The sequence below is a fragment of the Bactrocera dorsalis genome, chromosome 3 (genome assembly GCF_023373825.1).
Source record: "Bactrocera dorsalis isolate Fly_Bdor chromosome 3, ASM2337382v1, whole genome shotgun sequence".
In the NCBI taxonomy this organism is placed as follows: domain Eukaryota; kingdom Metazoa; phylum Arthropoda; class Insecta; order Diptera; family Tephritidae; genus Bactrocera; species Bactrocera dorsalis.
This window is the reverse complement of record NC_064305.1, coordinates 74,736,265-74,754,252: the sequence shown is the minus strand read 5'-3', so window position 1 is coordinate 74,754,252 and position 17,988 is coordinate 74,736,265. Positions and strand designations below refer to the sequence as shown.

Sequence of the window (17,988 nt, the reverse complement as noted above, 5' to 3'; positions counted from 1 at the left end):
CTTCTAAATACCTTTAAGTGAGCCACTAATACCAAATTCAACAAAACCGGTTCAATTAACCCTTGTCTTTCATATACTCAAAAAAAAAATGTTCATCTGCATGTATAACATTACCTTCCTTTCTTCCTTCCTTTACTGACGTAGACACCGCTTACGCGTTTATAGACGAGTTTACAAAAGCTGAATTGCTGAACTATGCAATGTCGTCCTATATCTCGTACAGCTGATCGTTCCATCGCGATCAGTATTCGCCGATGGACCATAAACTTTCCACAGAACCTTTCTTTCGAAAACTCGTAATGTCAGCCCATGATGTGTGACTTGCAGAGTTTTGGTCTTTTTCGTCGAGAGAGGTCTTTACTTCTCAATATCCTACTCAGTCCGAAGTTACGTTGAATTTCGAGGCTGACATTGTTGTTAGTGTTAATGTTGGTTCCACGATAGACGAAATTATCGGCGACTTTAATATTATGACTGTCAACAGTGATATGAATTTCAGGTCGCGAGTGCGATGGCTGTTTGTTTGATGACAGGATATATTTCGTCTTGCCCCTGTTCAATACCAGACCCATTTGCTTCGCTTCTATTCTATTCTTCAGAAAGCAAAACGGCGCTGGCATCGGCGTACGCCAGCAGTTGTACACTCTTGTAAAAATTGTACCTTTTCTATTCAGATCGGCAGCTAGTATTATTTTCACAAGGAATAGATTACAGAAGTCGTACGATAGGGAGCCTGGTTCCTGGGATCCTGACGGAGCTTTTGGTATTGTCGTATTAGTTTTGCGGGGATAGTACATTCAGACTTAGCGTCATAAAGACAGCTTATTTTCATGCGGTCAATTCAACTTTGAAATCTAGATCCACATTGATAAGGTGAAATAAGTTTGTTGACGTTGGTCTCCTCGGTCGGCAATCCATCGGCCCCGCCGCTTTGTTTTTCTACAGGCGGGGAGTTGCTATTCGAACTTCTTGATGGTCGGGCAATGGTACGTCTGGTGATATGCTTTTACTGCCATTCAGGAGGTTGGAGAAGTGTTCTTTCCATAATTTCAGTATGCTTTGGGTATCAGTCACTCGATTAACTCTGGAGATTCTACAGGACTAGACATTACGTTAGTATCTTTATATTACAGTTGAACTTGGCGAACTCGGACCACGCCTTCCTCCCATATAAATTTTAATAGCATCTGATTCTTCCACAATATTAAAACCAAACAGCAATCAAAACCGAAGGCTAATTTTGTTTACCGAAAATATTTCCAAATTTATGAAAATATTAATTACTATCAGTCAACCAACTTCTTTCAAAACCTTCTTAACGAAGCTGTTCACATCGAACAGATGTACATTGTGACTAAAAAAGTAATCTCCACTAGATGTATTAGACTTATGCAAATAATTTTTCCAGTTTTCGCAACACATTTTTATAATAACTTTTGGTATAGTATTTAGTTTTATTAGTGAATTTTATCTCTTCGGTCGATGAAAACGGGTACCACGGAGTGACAATTTCAGTTTGGGGAACAAGAAAAAATCACACGTAGCCAAATCTAATGAATGCGCTGGTGAATCAATGGTATTCATTGCGTTTTTAGCTTTAAATTCGATCACAATCGTGACGATGGTGCATTATCATTGTATAAACTATATTAATTGTTCTTCAACGATTGCGGCCATTTTCTACGGATGTTCTCATACAAACGCCTCAATACGCTACTCTGTTTGAAAAAATTCAGCTTTATCGGTACGAGTCGAGCAAGAATGAGTTTCATACCCAAACTACTTACCAAAATCATTCGAACGGACTTGCGAGAGATATCGAGATCTCTCTAACACTCACTTGATTATTTTCAAGCACCATACCCTTCACTTTTTTAATGTTTTCATCGTTTGAAGAGATCGAAGGTCGTCCAGAACGAGATGATCTCTCGACCCACAGATACATACATACAGTAAGTATAAAATAGTGAGTTACCAGACCTTAAAATATTAATAGTGGATGAATCTCCCTCTCTCGATAATTTTTGTACTGTTTCTAATGACTATTGTACTCTAATACTTATCTGGCTTCACATTCCGCCACCATATTCTTCTCAAGAACTTTTTGCGACTTTGAGTTAGTCAAAAATAATTTTCTTCAAACGCCGTCTAAACATTAGACATTTCCATATAAAATAACCACCAACTTCGGAGAACTTTGTGAATATTCACTTCTTCTTCAAACGCACACTGAACCAAATGACTAACTAAGCAGTTTAATCATTTTTATATTGAAAAAGAACGTTTTTGTTTAATTTCGAGCAGATCGCTCAATTTTCTTTTAAATATATCTACGTTTGAGAATCATAGACTCGTTTCCATGTAAATGACCCAATAAAATGACTGTTGAATTTAAAGCTAAAAACAAAGAACTATATAATTTATTGCGCTAGATGATCGATAAAATACGTTTTGAGTAAACTTTAAATATTATCTGTTGGCTTCCTCGAACTGACATCATACAGGCAGACAGACAGTCAGTGTTTATTGCGCGAGTGTGATGCATTGGCGATGAAACTGATTGAATATACATATGTATATATACAAATATATATATATGCAATTGTGTTTCATTCGTAAATATAGCTTTGTTTGTAAATAAATAAATCCAATCATTTTATGTTATACAATAAAAGAAACTGTGACGTCGGTAACAGGTGTTGTGCCATACACTAAGTGGATCAGTGATCTCTCATAAAGAGAAGGCCTGTGTTCCTCATAAACTTTTGTGATGCATAAATTTATGTTTGTAAACATGTATGAGGTCAAATAATAACAAATAAGTCATAAAATGTATTTAAAAAAGGTATTTTTTTTTTCAAATAAATTATATATTCATTTATTTTACTCTCGCAACATGTTGCACAAATGATATGTAATAGTTTTATTCAACCAAAAATTACTTCTTTTAAGCGAAACTATACGACATCTAGTACTGTATGCATAACACTACCTTCGCATTTATATTTTAGAGTTTAAAAATGAGCGAAATCAGACGACATCCACGCCTACTACACACGAGTAAATTGAATTGCCAATGAAATTATTAGAAAAAGACGTGGTAGATTTTTTTTTTAAGATATGAAATCGAACGCTAATTTTTCAAAATTCCCATATACCGAATAAAAGAACCTCAGTGATAGTAATAGTGCCGTTCCCATGACAGTCAGGCCTACATACCGGAATGAACCCGGATTTTTTCCGAGTATCAACTCAGCAGATTTCTGCCACTAAAACAACACCAACCTCATTGATTGATTTTTTAACGAAAATATTTGACAATCTGTTTCAGTTATAGAAGTTTTAACAGGTTTTATTTTTAACAGGATCCAAAAATAAAACCTGTTGCCAAAAATCTCGTCATTACTTTTCTTAACCACCATACACCTAATATAAACATTTTCTTACCTTAAAATTGTTAAAACTTTCCAGGGTCCATCGTACTGAATATCTTTTCGAACATATGGGCCCATCTGTGAGAGACATTTTATCAACACTTTCCTTAACCTTCACCAACAATAAATATTTTCTCTAATCTAAATATAGTAGAAACTGGACCCAAAGTTTTCAGAGACCAGATACTGAATATGAACTTACCTAGGGTTATTATTTTAGCGAAAATTTTCAGAGAGTATCATTTTCTAGTAATAGAAGGTTATGATGTCCTAAACTAGTTATATTTCGGCCCCAACTACTTAATATAAGATCCTTATACTATATATGCAAAGGGTGAAACATTTCGAGGTTCCCTACCTTATTAAACAAAAAACACAAAAACTTAAAATTGTGTCATTCAAAAGAACATTCTTTGGCATTTACTTTTTGAAGATTATGTCTTTAAAATGTTGGCCGCGGCTACGTCACAGATGAACCTTCCGTTGTATCCAATTTTTGATAACTCGTTCGGGCATTTCGACTGGAAAACTTTAACGGTGATATCACACGGTCTTGGTGTCCAGTCGACCAGCCCAAAAATCTGAAATTATCTGCTCACCGAAGCGTTTTCTCAATAAATTCATTAATAGATGCGATGTGTGGGAAGTGGCGCCGTCTTGTTGAAACCAAATGTCGAGATTACGAGAATTCCAGTCATCAAATAGACGGTTATCATGGCGTGATAACGGTCGCCATTGGCGGTTATGTTCTTACCTGAATTATTTTTGTAGAAATATGGACTGATGATTCCACCAGCCCACGAACCACAACAAACCATTGTGTTTTCTGGATGAAATAGCTATCATCGTAGAACAAAATTTAGCTCGAAAACGTCGTAGCTTCTTGGAACTCTTCAAGAGCCCATAGAGCGAAGCGATATCGCTTGGGAAGTTCGATTGGCTTCAGTTCCTGCAAAGCTGTATTTTCTATGCTTTCATTCTAAAGTCTAAGGTCATCGTCATAAAATTCGTCAAGTCGTGCCGTACGTCAGTCTGAGTTGCTGCGAACGGCGCCGAATCGACTCTCCACTCTAAACAAAAAAGAATGACAGCTTGACTCGACTCACGCGTAGTCTGTCAAAAAAAGTTTAAGGAAAATTATAGCTTTATTCTGATCACCCGTTACATCATACAATGTGTGGGTAATCTAAGAGAAATTTAGACTACATATTTTTCTGTCAAAAGCAGATTATAACGCCAAAAATGTTTAAAACAGGGCAGTACCTCCTGCAAATATTCAATATCATGAATTTCAAATCTAAATATGAAGGTATTTTAATAAAGCTCAGTGAGCATCTCATTCTGGTAGAATTATATAATGACGCCAAGAATGGATAAAATCAGGCTAATACTTCCCTTACTCCTCACATGTTTAACATTTCTAAGGGTTTCCAATTTCCCGGCTGGATATATTACATTTATATTTATTCTTAGATATACTAAAGGTATTTTTCAGACATGTGGTTTTCAAGAAGAAATAAAACGCATATAACTTAATGACTCGGTCAAGATTTTGGCTTTATTAGAAAGATCAGGTGTAGGCCTTACATTTCAAAAATAATTTTGAGCAAGTGATTGCTGCGGCTATTTCGAATAAATTCCAACCCAGAGGCCTAATTTTCGAACAGCAATAAAGAGCTGAATATTCGCTTCTAATGCATCATTCAGCTTGTGCTTATCTCCGTAAACAAGCGTCTTTATTTATTCGACCAAAAGTAAGCTTAATAGCCGAGCAAGATTTCGAAAAAATTGTCGCGTGAACTGAATTATTTTGGTAACAAATTTGCACGATTTGAAGACAACGTGCCGGAGTAAGGCTGTTCATTATGAAATGGTATACTAAAACTGTGTAAAAACCAAGTAACAGCTCTCAAAAAACCAAGTCGGAAGAATGTATTGTCACTTTAAAAACCACATGTCTAAACAAACAACACCTGTTACTATAGTTTTATACCGCAAATGTGTGAAAAAAGTTCATGAATTACCTCAGTCCTCATTAATATTTCCCAAACTTTGATTCTTGCAAATTGCGAGAGTACCAAATATTCCGCGACGTCCGAGCTCAGCGCTTCCTTACTTGTTTTTACATATAAATTTTATCTCAATATTGCATATAAATACTTGTTGCCTAAATTGTATTTTTTACCTTAGAAAAAAAAAACCAAAACTAAACTGAGAATTCCATAGAAATTCCAGCACTCAACTCCCTACTAAACCGAAAAAAATCGAAGATACCGCATAATACGCTGCAATTCATTCCGTAAATCTGTGCAAAGCTTTTGATCATACAAATTCCGCCGAAATGTTTTTGTAAAAATACTAAACAATACTGTTTACTAGCCTGCAGCGAAATAGCCAGTGGGAGGTGTGGCCTTCCCCCAAAGTGGCTAGAACACAAATATGCGTACACACACGCATGCATGTATGTAAGTGTGTGCAGCTAAGTGGGTGCAACAAGGCGGGACGCTGCAAAATACTTCCGGCAAAACAGATAACCGCCCCCTGCACCACTGCCGCTGTTTCTGCCACCGCCACGGACACTGACTGATAGCGTTGTTGGCGCTATCATAGGCGAGCCGCTGCCAGTGTCGATGCCAAGGTACTTTACCGCCGCTTCCGTTCGCTTGCTGTGCTTCAAAGATACTGTTGAAAACTTGTTTTCCAAAAAAATATTTTCTCCTCGTTCGTGCTGGTGTGTGCGTGCTTGGAAAAATTGTATGCATTATTTGTTGATGCTGCAGAGCTGTCGAATTTCGGTAAATAACATTCCGCAAAACACGCTTGGAATGCGGGCCACTAGCATCCCCCAGCGTTGACAGCAAAGCTTAAGTGGGGAAAACATGAATGAATCTTTTGGTATTGAGGTGGCTTAATACCGGTGGAATTATCTTGTTTTCACATCGCTTACATACAAACTTATATATCTGCTTAATCGTGTGGAAGTGTTCGGCAGCCACTGAATGCCATATTTGGCCACACGAACACAGCTACAAAATACGAAAATATACCGAACTACCTTGATTTGTAGCAGGTAAGCAGAGTTGTGTGTAATCACAGTTCACGTGGCGTCTTTATTGGAGAGAACCACTTATATGTGTAGTTATGCGTTTCGGTTTTATAAAATTCCTTAACTGTGTACGTGACAATAAGGCGCAAATTGCTCTGCATATCTCTCTTTGGTTAGCCTAATCGTCGTTCCAACCGCTCAGCCGTATGCTTGGTCAGCGGACAAAATTTATAATTCAATAAATATATGTGCCGTTTGATAAACACTAAATATTTTCACACAAAACACTTAGCAGCTAATAAATCTGTTAATGGTGAGTGAATCGGAAAACAAGCCAATTGAATTCGATTCACTCTAATCTTGTTTACGGCGCGTATACTCATATTGGGCGGCATATGCGATTTACTAAAGCAAGCAGAAATTCTCGAAGAATTTGTATCAACAAAATTACTTTGTCCCCTTTAAAGGTGAATACCTTTCCACCTCTTGAGTTCCAATAATATACACGTGTTTCTTTGCTATTTTTAAACTTCCAGAAATTGCTCTGATGCATTGGGCTTATAGAGCTATTCCTATTCTTCTAATATTCTTCCTAACCCAGTAAAAGTTACACAGGCTGTCCTTGTATTGGACTACTCAGGCATACTTCCAACATTCCCCTCAAGGCTCCGATGAACCATTATTGAATCGTAACACAGAAATTTTGATGAAAAGGTTTAGTAAACTTGGCTATCCGGGCACTATCCTAGGGTTGCACTAAAATAATATCGAAAAATATCTGAAAATTGTCCAAACAAAAAACAATTTATAACATTTGTTATCCATAGCAGCAATTAGGTTCCATATGTTGCTTTGGGGGTCCTCGATATCTAACCAGGTTACTTCTGTTATTAAATTTTTGCTAGAGTCTAACATTTAGTAGTGTTGTACTCGTATGTACTGAGTATCAAAATTCGTTCTAAGGCTATTCGACGTAAAATGAGTTAAGGGGTCAGTAGGGTAATATTTTTTCAAAAATTGCATTTTCTGTTTCCTTATACCCTTAAAATTAATGTAGAAACCCACTTTACAATTGGAAGGTTTCGAAAAATAATAATACCGCTCGACGTTCAGAGTGCTCGGAGTGCACAACTCAAACTTTAAACGGATTTTTTTTCAAAACCTACTTTTTTAAACTGGCGTCACGTACTTTTAAGAATAAGAATAACTTGGGTTTTTGTGTTTCAGATGATCCAAACATGAGAAATCGTGTCCGCCAGTGAAAAAACGCATCTATTCACCCAGCTATTTCTCCGACAGATGTCAACAAAAAATTCCAAAAAAAAATTGTTTATACACTCCACGATATACCTCACGATATGTGAAAGAAGTTGTATTGTAAAATAAATATTTCTATGATAAAAAAAGTCAAAAAATCAAGCCAGATTACCCTACTGACCCCAAGTTAAAATATAACATTTATCGACTTTTCGATTTTTAATCGATTTATATTTTTATTGATTATTAGATTTTTACTCAATGATATTATACCTTGAACTGGGTATACAAAGTTTACTAGAAAATGTGTCAAACCTAGAAGGAAACGTAGGAGATATACATTGTGACAAAAAAGTACCCTGGAAGTTGTAAATAAAACGCAAAATATTTGATTATTCACCAATATTTATTTTTTCGTCTTCAAAGTAATCTCCACCAGATGTAATATTCTTATGCCAACGATTTGTTCAGTCTTCGAAACAGTTTTCATAGGCACTTTTTTGAATGGCATTGAGCTCTATCAGCGAATTTTGTTCAATCTCGTCGATCGACTGAAAACAAATTCCACGGAGCGGCAATTTCAGTTTCTTGTAAGCTTTTAAACGTAGCTAACCTGTGTTGATCCCTACAATGTTACCTTTTTCTCTCTTGTTTAAAAGTTAAAGCTTTCGTTTTCTTCTATTCCTTAATTATTGGATCCCAGATGATGTTTCTCACTGAAACTAAAGTTTTTACCTTCTTGCATAAATTAACAAGTAGCCTTAAATGCCACTTCTCTATCATTTAAATCATAGTGGAGCCTGGTTGGCGCTCTGTTTTGCCAATAATTTCGATCTGAAAGACTGCAATGTGGTTATCTAGCTACCTTCTGTCGATGCTTTTCTACAGAAAAAGTCTGCATCTTTTGCACCCTTAGTCCATCGAAAAATACATAGGTTTTGCAGTCGAAACTGCCGATCACAGAACCTTTGGTCCATAGCCCAAGTTCAGTAACGAGGCACCGATTCGGCCTCCAGTGGCCTAAAACCTGGAGGAGTTGGCCATGAGCCTTGCATCATACTTCACTTGAATTTGTATCGAGAATAACCCGCAGTCCCTATCAAACAAACTTGCTGCACTAGTTGATGAGGTTTAATGTGTCACTTAATGCTATCTACAAAATTATCAAATATGTGTTAGCATAAATCGTATGATACTCGTATTTAGTTAATATATTTTTTGAAGTTTTACATCCTACTTTAGAGAAATGGCTCTTCAACAGGAGTTCCGATTTCAAAGAACTTTGGAAACCTTACATTCAATGTATTATGCGATGATTCAATTGATCTTAATTGGATTTTTCAAAGCGCGTGACTACTCTTAATTCATAGTCTCTTTCTCACTCTTCTTTCTTCCTCTGCTCCTTCCTTTCTCCCTCTCCCTCTCTTTTTTCCTATTTCTCTTTCTCTCTTTTTTATCATATTTTTACTTTCATAATGCACTTAGAAACGTTTCATAAGATGTTTCACTCCTATCTGCTTCTGTCTTAACATTGTTAGCTTATAGAAATCAAACAATCCAAACCTTCCAATTTTACAATAAATCAAATTCGAAGTTCTAGTTGCCCTCCAAGGCCCTTTAAAGTTCCTAAAAAAGTTTAGTAAACAGTTTTCCGAAGTCTTCTACTTTTTTAGACAAGTATTGAGCGACGAATTTTGGGGGTTCGGAGAGAAATGACATATAATCGGTAACAACAAACTGTTCCTAACTTGAATACTTGATTCAGTAGAAGATAATTAGAAACAGATAAATTAACATACGTATGTATATCTGTTGACCACGACCCCAATAGGTGTATCTCAACTAAAGATAATTAACTTTTGTTTACAGAAGTATCTAAAAGCCATACGTGTTGCACCTGCTTACCTTGAAACTAATGCCAATTAAATCTTGCATTTTCGCCTTGGCACAACTTTACAAGGTAATGGAGTAATTGACCGCATTTGGAAACCAATAAGCCAACAATAACACAAAGTGTAGCATATTTGCACGTATGTGCGTCGGTAGATGTATAGCATAGTGCTTTATCTGGATTATTTTACAAACAAACTGCCACATGCGTGCTTGCTACAGCCAATGCTGCACAACAATCGAACTATCATAAATTTCAGGTGCGCCTCCGGGCCACCAAGCAAATGCATTTCGAAGATTCTCTTAATCGAGTATTTACAAATAATCTGTATTAATAAATCGCATCGTTGTGGGTGTGTGCGTTTCTCTACGTTGTAACAGCAACTGAAAGATGGAATAGTAAACAAACGTAGCTCTTTATAAAGAAAGTTGCATTGAACAGGCTTCTGTTTTTGTTTTGATTGCTTTAATATTTGTTTCTTAAATCAAACACTTCGAGAAGAGTAGTTCCCAGTACTGTGATTATCTATGCATGTACTCGCATGCGTTGCCTTGCAAAGCTTCCATTTTGTATCTTTGCCTCGAAGAGCATATCTGGTCTGTTTGTGTTCATCTGCTATTCAATTGCCAAGTGCAGGCAGGCATATTTCGGGTGAAAAACTAATTGGCCATAAAGTTAGTTGATTGGCGGTGGAAACAGCCGACCGGAAATGAACTGTTCGTCGTAACAAATGACCACATTTACCGCAATCCCGCAATCCATGTGGGTGGCAGCCATGCAGCAAATTGAATTGTTGTCTTGCCAGTGTGGGAGCATAAAGAACTTTTAAAAGCGAGTGCAAAAAGTATATAAAAAATACTGTTTGGGAATATTTTTGAAGTTGCTGGTATACCAATACAATAAATAATAAACTATTGGTTAGCAAAGTTTCGGTTATACAGGTATTGTGGTAATTGAGTATGGGCACTAAGAGCCATATTCGATTTTTATTATATTCCTAAATGAACTAAAATTTAATAATAAAAGTTTTTTGTTTATTAAAATTTTATATTTAAATGAAATAATTTTTAGACGGTCAACAAATCTCGAAAATTACTATTTAATCTTACTTACAGCTGATTATTATTAATTTTGCATTTTAACGAACGCATTTTGACGAATATTTATGTAAAGCAAAACTAATCTTCAACTGACTTCAGTTTGTGGAACAAGAAATAATCTCACGAAGTCAAAGCGATTACAGTGGTTGATCGATGGTACCCATTGCGTTTTGGTTCTGAATTCGGTCACTATCGTGGCTAGCTGCAATGGTTCATTATCTTCGTATAAAATCCATGAATCGTTCTTCCACATTTCCGGCCATTTTCGACGAATTTTCCCACGCAAACGTTTCAAACCACATCAACCGGCCAAATAAAACTCCTTATTGAACCACAAATATTTAAAAAACAAAAAAAAAAACAATGATCATCATCTCGATTTTTGGACGGCTTTGGCGTTTTTTTTTTGTCGGCTGGTTGCTTTCACTCCATTCCGATGATTGTTGGCTTGTTTGCATATCAAACTCCTAAACCCATGTTTCATCGGAATTCGCATTAACAAGCATGTCAAAAGAGACCTGTTTATGGAACTCTTTTTGAAAAAAACTCGGCCTTAACGCGTCGAGCAAAAACACTCCTCTAACACTTGCCTGACGATTTCCAAGCTCCATAGCCTTCACTGTTTTGATAATTTCAACAGTTGGTCAAAGGTCTTTCAGAACGAGGCATGTCTTCAACGATCTCTCTACCGTCTTTGAAGACTTTGTACCAGTCGTAGGATTGCGTTTTGCAACAATTCTGCCTAAGAAATTTGGTTAGAAAAACAAAATTCGAGACAAATTCTTTGTTCGATATTTTAATATCATTTACTCGAGAAATTTAATAACAATTTCCGAGTGCTTTTTTTATCACACATACTCGTACATGGTACGAGTATATTCTGGCTCCGAGGGGATATCGTGCTAGCATCTTTATTCGAGTCTAACTTTTGATCTTGTAGTAGCCTTCGAATTTGACTTCAACCATTCTGGATATTGTATCCTTCTCTAGGTTAAAGCGAGCTGCATTTCCATCGGCTGCTTTGTGGATTCCCGTCGATGGATCGCCGGGTGGGTGTGCGTCTATTTCTCTAACATTTATAAAAAATATGGGTGAAAACCTAGTCCCAGCAGAGCAGTATTATGCGCCTTTAATCCTCAAATAACGTTAAACATTTCAAACGTATCTGAAACTCTTACCAACTATTTATATAGTTACTCATCGTTCGAATACCGCGTCCGGCAAGGTAGCCTAAAACTTTCAAGAAAAAATATATAAGTTCTCTATTAAACAGAAAGGCGTTATCTTCGCCTGGACTGAAGTTATAATACCCTTAAAAGAAGCATGGTATAAAAAGATCTTGATCTTCATATTGATAAACCTTTTTCGATGAAAGCAATATGTTATGCTGGTCCGTTCTGAACAATTTGTTCGAAGATTTTACCGGTGCCTTAGATATTATTATAATATTTTCGAAATTTCGTAAAGATATCTTGTGAAATAAAAAAGTTTATCATACAAGGTGGCCAGTCGACGGATCGAAAACATGAAATTATCTGCTCATCGTAGTTTTTTCTCAATAAATCCGTTGATTGAAACGATATTTGGTAAGTAGCGCAATCTTGTTGAAACCGATATCACAAGCTTCAGTTTCAGGCATCAAATTGTGGGTTATCATGGCGTGTTGACGGTTGAGTTCTCAGCGGCATCATTTTTGAAGAAATATGAACCTATTATTCCACCGGCCCACAAACCACATCTAACCGTTGTTTTTTCTTAATAAAATGGGAGTCCTTGAATCTCTTTTGGTTGCTCTTCGTCCAAAATACCAGTTTACATACCTATTGATCCAGAAATAGGTCTCATCGCTGAATAAAGTTTGGCTCGATTTGGTTGGTTCCTGTTGGAACTTTTCGTTTGGGAATTTTTTCTTGCCTTTGTGGCATCCTAAACTTTTTATATTGAACCAAGTTTTTGCTGCTGTGCGGTCTTCCTACACATGGGTATGTGATCAAGTACTTATGTAAATATATACGAGTCATGTATGCGTTCTGTAAGTGAAATGTGGTTACTGCCAAGGCAATCAATGTAACTGTAATGGCAGCTTGACATTGAGTGACAGAGTTATTGTGATGGTGGCTTCGAGGTCGCTCCAGTAATTTTCAGTAAGGTCAATCACCAGTAAATAATTTGCATACCTATGTACTATAACGGCATATTGATTTAAGCGACAGTAATATGCGCTACTAAATATATTATGATTATACAGTAATACATGATTGTACTAGTAATCAAAGCGAAAGCTCTAAGGGGTTAAGCTTCAAAGTATACCTATTCATAGGTAAAGCTACTTAGACATGTGTTGACATATAGGTTCATATGTAGTTGTAAGTACTTATGCGACCACTTAAGGGAAAGCGTTGAGTAATCCCAGGTCAACCGCAGTTTGCTTAACCGCGTTCAAGCATTGTACTGCTAATACCATTGTGAAAGCTCAAATAACATTACACATACAAGTTTACATGCTTACTGATTGCCAATTACATTATTGTATTGCAGGTGTTGGCGCCAACAACATACATGCCATGACTGTTTCGGTTGCGCAAACAACGCAAGGAGGTTCCACCATTACCGCCACCACCAAGCCGTGCACCGCTTCCAGCTGTTACGCTTCCACACGCTCGGCCGCCATGATGGCACTCGCATTGGGTCACCGACCGAAAAGTCCTGCTGTAACTAACACAAAACCAACAGCAACTGGAAAAAGTGCGGAGAGAATCGTCGCAACTAACAGCAATCACGCGCCGTTAATTAACCACCAAACCAACACCAATACCAACAACTCGAACTATAGCCCTCCACCAGTCGGCATTCATAGTAAATCTCCAAATACTAATAATCAACGCATCGCTAGCAACAACACCGCTAACAATCGTCACACCACCGTTGCTGCAGTGGTGCATATGAATGGCGGCACAGGCATCAATGCGGGTTTCGGTAGTGGCGGCAGCGCCTCTAGCGGCTCGGACAATGATGGCTTCAACACCTCGTCATCGTCGTCGGCCACAGCGTTGCGTCGGTTGTACTTCAAGAGTGGGCGTAAATCAAAAATGAACTCAACGGCTACCACTTCGATGACCAGTATACCGTTAAATGCCATTTCCACGGCAGCTGCTGCATTTCACACGTCAATAAGTGGCGCTTTGCCGCCGAAAGCTGCTGCCGCGGCTGTACCAAAGGTGAGTTAGCACAGAAATCAAAGTTGAATTGTGAGAAGTATTGTGATTTTCGAAGGTTTGACCAAGTGTGCCCAAGTGAGGCACGTAAGATTCTTTATTGGCATTGAATGCATATGGAAAGGTTGTTAGCTTAATAAAAGAAGCAAAGAATCAACTTTTGGAAAGCACTAGCTCAAACATAATTTGTCATTATTTTTCTTCTTTGTTGTTTAAGTTTTTAATTTTTGATAGCTCTTGTCCTCTAGACCCTTCTTATTAAATTCAAGTCGAATAGTCACCAGTATTTGTCGCCTTTCTTATTCTTTGAGAAAATTACACTGATACTAATCCATGGATTATCTGCATAGACTTTACATATACCCTCAGGAAAACGTATAACATTGTGATACCGCACGCTCTTGGTTGCCAATCGACCGGCCCAAACTTTAAATTTTCTGCTCCACGAAGCTTTGTATCAACAAATCCATTGATTGATGCGATGTGGGAAAAGTGGCGTCGTCTTGTTGATACCAAATGTCCCCGAGATCACGAGCTTCAATTTCAGGCAATAAATGGTCGGTTAATATGGCACGATAACGGTCGCCATTGACGGTTACGTTCTCACTGGTATCATTTTTGAGGAAATGTGGACCGATAATTCCACCGGCCCACAAACCACAACAAATCGTTGATTTCTCTGGATGAAATTGCAGCTCTAGAATCTCTTCAGGTTGTTCTTCTTTCCAAATGCCGCGATTTTACTTGTTTACATACCCTTTGAGCTAAAAATGGGCTTCATTGCTGAACAAAATTTGGCGTCCGATCTTCTTAGAACTTTTCAGAAGCCCATACAGTTTCAGTTTTGCAAAAGCTATATTTTGTACGTTTTCAATTTAAGATATCGACGTAAAATGCCCCAAGAGGTTCCATTCGTTAGCTCGAGTTACTGCAATCGGCACCTAATCGACTCTCTACGGTCTTCGTGTACACGTTCATCCAACATGGTCCAATAGCCATTAACATTTTCTTTTGAATTCCTCAATCTCTACTTCTAATCAAAAATTTCAAATTACTGCCTAGTAATTCACGAATAATTATCAAAAACTATGAATATTAATGATTTCATAACAAATATGAAAATTTTCGGTTAAATATTTATCCTACTCATGTTCATATATTTCGTTGACAGGTTGTCATAATGGGTTCCTCGTCAGCATCCCTCACCGATGGCAACATCAATACATCAACGGATTCGGCTTCGACGCTTGTGACTAGCGTCACACACACAGACACATCAGAAACATGCGATTCACTGGATTTGGGTAAGTTAACGCCAGCCTGCCTATAATATACTAGTGTAAACAAAAACAACAATAAGAATTTAATAATTAATGAACGGTTAATGACTATGTGTTGCTGCTTGACACAAAGTTGAATAAATTAGTCGGTGGCTAAATAAATTATTAATGGCGAGGTTGTGGTCTAAATGAAATATTTCCGAAATTTTCGTGTTCAAACAAAAGCGCCACAAAGGTTGTTAAGGCTGTTGCATGCAACATTGTCTGTGTGAAACACTAGATAGACGCTTATTATTAAGAAATAGCGGGCGATAAATTAAACCTGAGTAAAATGTATAAATGTTCAAGCGTTAGACATTTGCGGCACGTGTTTGCTCGCATTCCGCGCTTCTATTTTATAGAGTTCCATTTTATAGAGTTCATGTGTTTTGTTTAGCTTGTTGCGCTAACAATGTTTGTTGCGTGTTCTTTAGTTTATTGTTATTATTTTTTTCTGCTATTGTTTTTGCTGGCACTTTTATTGCCGCCGGTCAGTGTTCGAAAATCGCAAACGCGCCAGCTCGTAAAATGTTAGCTTTTGTTCGTAGCTCATAAATGAGTTATTTGGCCGGTTGTGGTCTGCTGTTATAGTAAATAAATAAGTAAATAATTAATCACTGGTTCATTGTGGTACGACAGGGCGTATGATTAATGCAAATTCACTTGCTTGTTTCAAGCGAATTTTTGACTTATTGACCGTTATAGCATGTTTTTGCATAAACTGTATCGATAAACTAATAATAAAATTCAACAAAAATTCCAGTTGATTGACGCAAAACTATACTTTCACCAGTGATGTTACTGAAATTTTACAAGCAGTGAGAAAAGGCATAAATTTGGTGACGTATATTTAGGATTGAGTGATATATGTATATTTAAAAAGTTGAGCAAAAAAGAGAAAAATCGCTCTATTATCCTTGAGAAGAGCATTTTTTAAATCTCTTTTCGTTACTCTGTGTTTAACTATGTCTGAAAGCAAATTTTCATCAGCAAGTTTGCATGGCAGCTATATGCTATAGTGGTTCGATCTGAAAAAAATTGTCAGAGATTGTGGGATTGCCTTTGACAATAATCCGTACGAAAGTTCGTGAAGATATATCGTCAAACAAAAAAGTTTTTCATACAAAGACTAGATTGTGATCGATCAGTTTATAGGACAGCTATATGATATAATAAGCCGATCTAAAATATTTCTTGGGTTTTCAAGCAGATGGTATAGAAAATAGTCCACACCAAATTTTGTGAATATATCTTTTCAAATAAAAAAGTTTTCTATACAAAGGCTTGGTTTTGATCGGTGAGTTTATATGACAGCTATATGCTTTAATAGGCCGATCTAGAAAATTTCTTAGGAGATTATGTAAATAATATAATCAATAGTCCACACCAAATTTTGTAAAGATATATCGTCAAATAAGAGAGTTTTTCATACAAGGCCTTGATTTTGATCGATCAGTTTGTATGACAGCTATATGCTATAGTGGTCCGATCTGAGTAAATTATTTATAGATTGTGGCGTTGCTTTGGACAAAGATTCTTGCCAAATTTCGTGTAGATATCTGCTGAAATAAAAAACTTTTCCATACCAGGACTTGAAAACGAAATACCCATTCACCAACCTAAATTGATTTTCTTACTTAGTATTTAGCGCAATCCATATTCCATCCGCCACAAATACAAAAAAAAAAAATTTAAACCAACAATTTACTGTTTGTTTTCTGTCCCTTCTCTCACCATTTTCATTATTATTCCGACTGATTAATTGATTGATTGCTAAATCGACTGCATCGGTTACTCCAGTGTGCATAGTCAGCCGTTGACTGCATCCTGACGCCTTTGAGCAAAATCAAATAAAATTGCTGTTAAAACTAAAAAAGGTTGCAAGAAGCACACAAACATTGTTTTAGTCCATGTATTGGGTGCACTCAGTCATGCAAAGATTTATTTAAATTGCGTTTGACACTGACGACCTTTCTGCGCTTTACACTGGCATACACACATCATACATGTTTTTCACACAGATTTACCGCTTGCTATTTCCGATATTTCGCTTTGATTTTGTATTAGTCTTCAAACACATAATCCGCATTTATATATTCACATATGTGTATATGTTATGTAAAATATTCTCACCTTTCTTTCTCGCTTTGCAGGTGATAATTCGGGCCAGAGCGAACCGTTGTTCAGCTCACTGGAAGAACCACTGCTGACCGCCATACAAATAGATTCTGAACATGAAAATGGCACCGAACTGGAATTAACAAGTTGCAGCATGTACAATCGACCGGATATGAATGTACAGGATAGCACTGAGGTGAGTAAAATATCACACTTTCTCGCCGTTTAGAGAGAGGGTTAAGGTGCTATATTTATAAAAGTTTTAGTTTTAATGTGATGTCAAGGTTGCTGCTGCCTTTAGGGTTATAAATATGTTGAAAACTTAAACGTTTTGCAAGATGTAAATGTTATTTAAGAATGGATTAGTGTAGTATAGAAAGTTGCTATGAAAATAGATAATTTTTTCCAGTTGAGAGTAGCGAATGCGGAAAGGGTGCCCACTTTTCCTAGCTCACCGGCTTTGTCGTAACCAGCAATTATACGATGATCACACACCCAAATGAGTCTAATGATAAAGTAGTTGGCTGGATTTCAAGTGAGAACGAACAATCCTTAACTACATTTAGGGGCACAATTAGCGAACTCATCGTCATATCGGTATAACTGGT

General features: G+C 37.0%; 1 protein-coding gene across 3 annotated transcripts in view; it reads left to right on the top strand.

The window, feature by feature from the left end:
- The window catches only part of LOC105224572 (uncharacterized), a 181,701-nt gene that overhangs the window by 93,369 nt on the left and 70,344 nt on the right, over positions 1 to 17,988 (top strand). For all 3 annotated transcript variants that reach the window (XM_049454003.1, XM_049454001.1, XM_049454002.1), the window contains exons 3-5: positions 13,267 to 13,946; positions 15,115 to 15,247; positions 17,416 to 17,576. In XM_049454003.1, coding sequence (XP_049309960.1) covers positions 13,293 to 13,946; positions 15,115 to 15,247; positions 17,416 to 17,576 — 948 coding nt within the window. In that variant the 5' untranslated portion in view covers positions 13,267 to 13,292. The remainder of the gene's footprint in view (positions 1 to 13,266; positions 13,947 to 15,114; positions 15,248 to 17,415; positions 17,577 to 17,988) is intronic.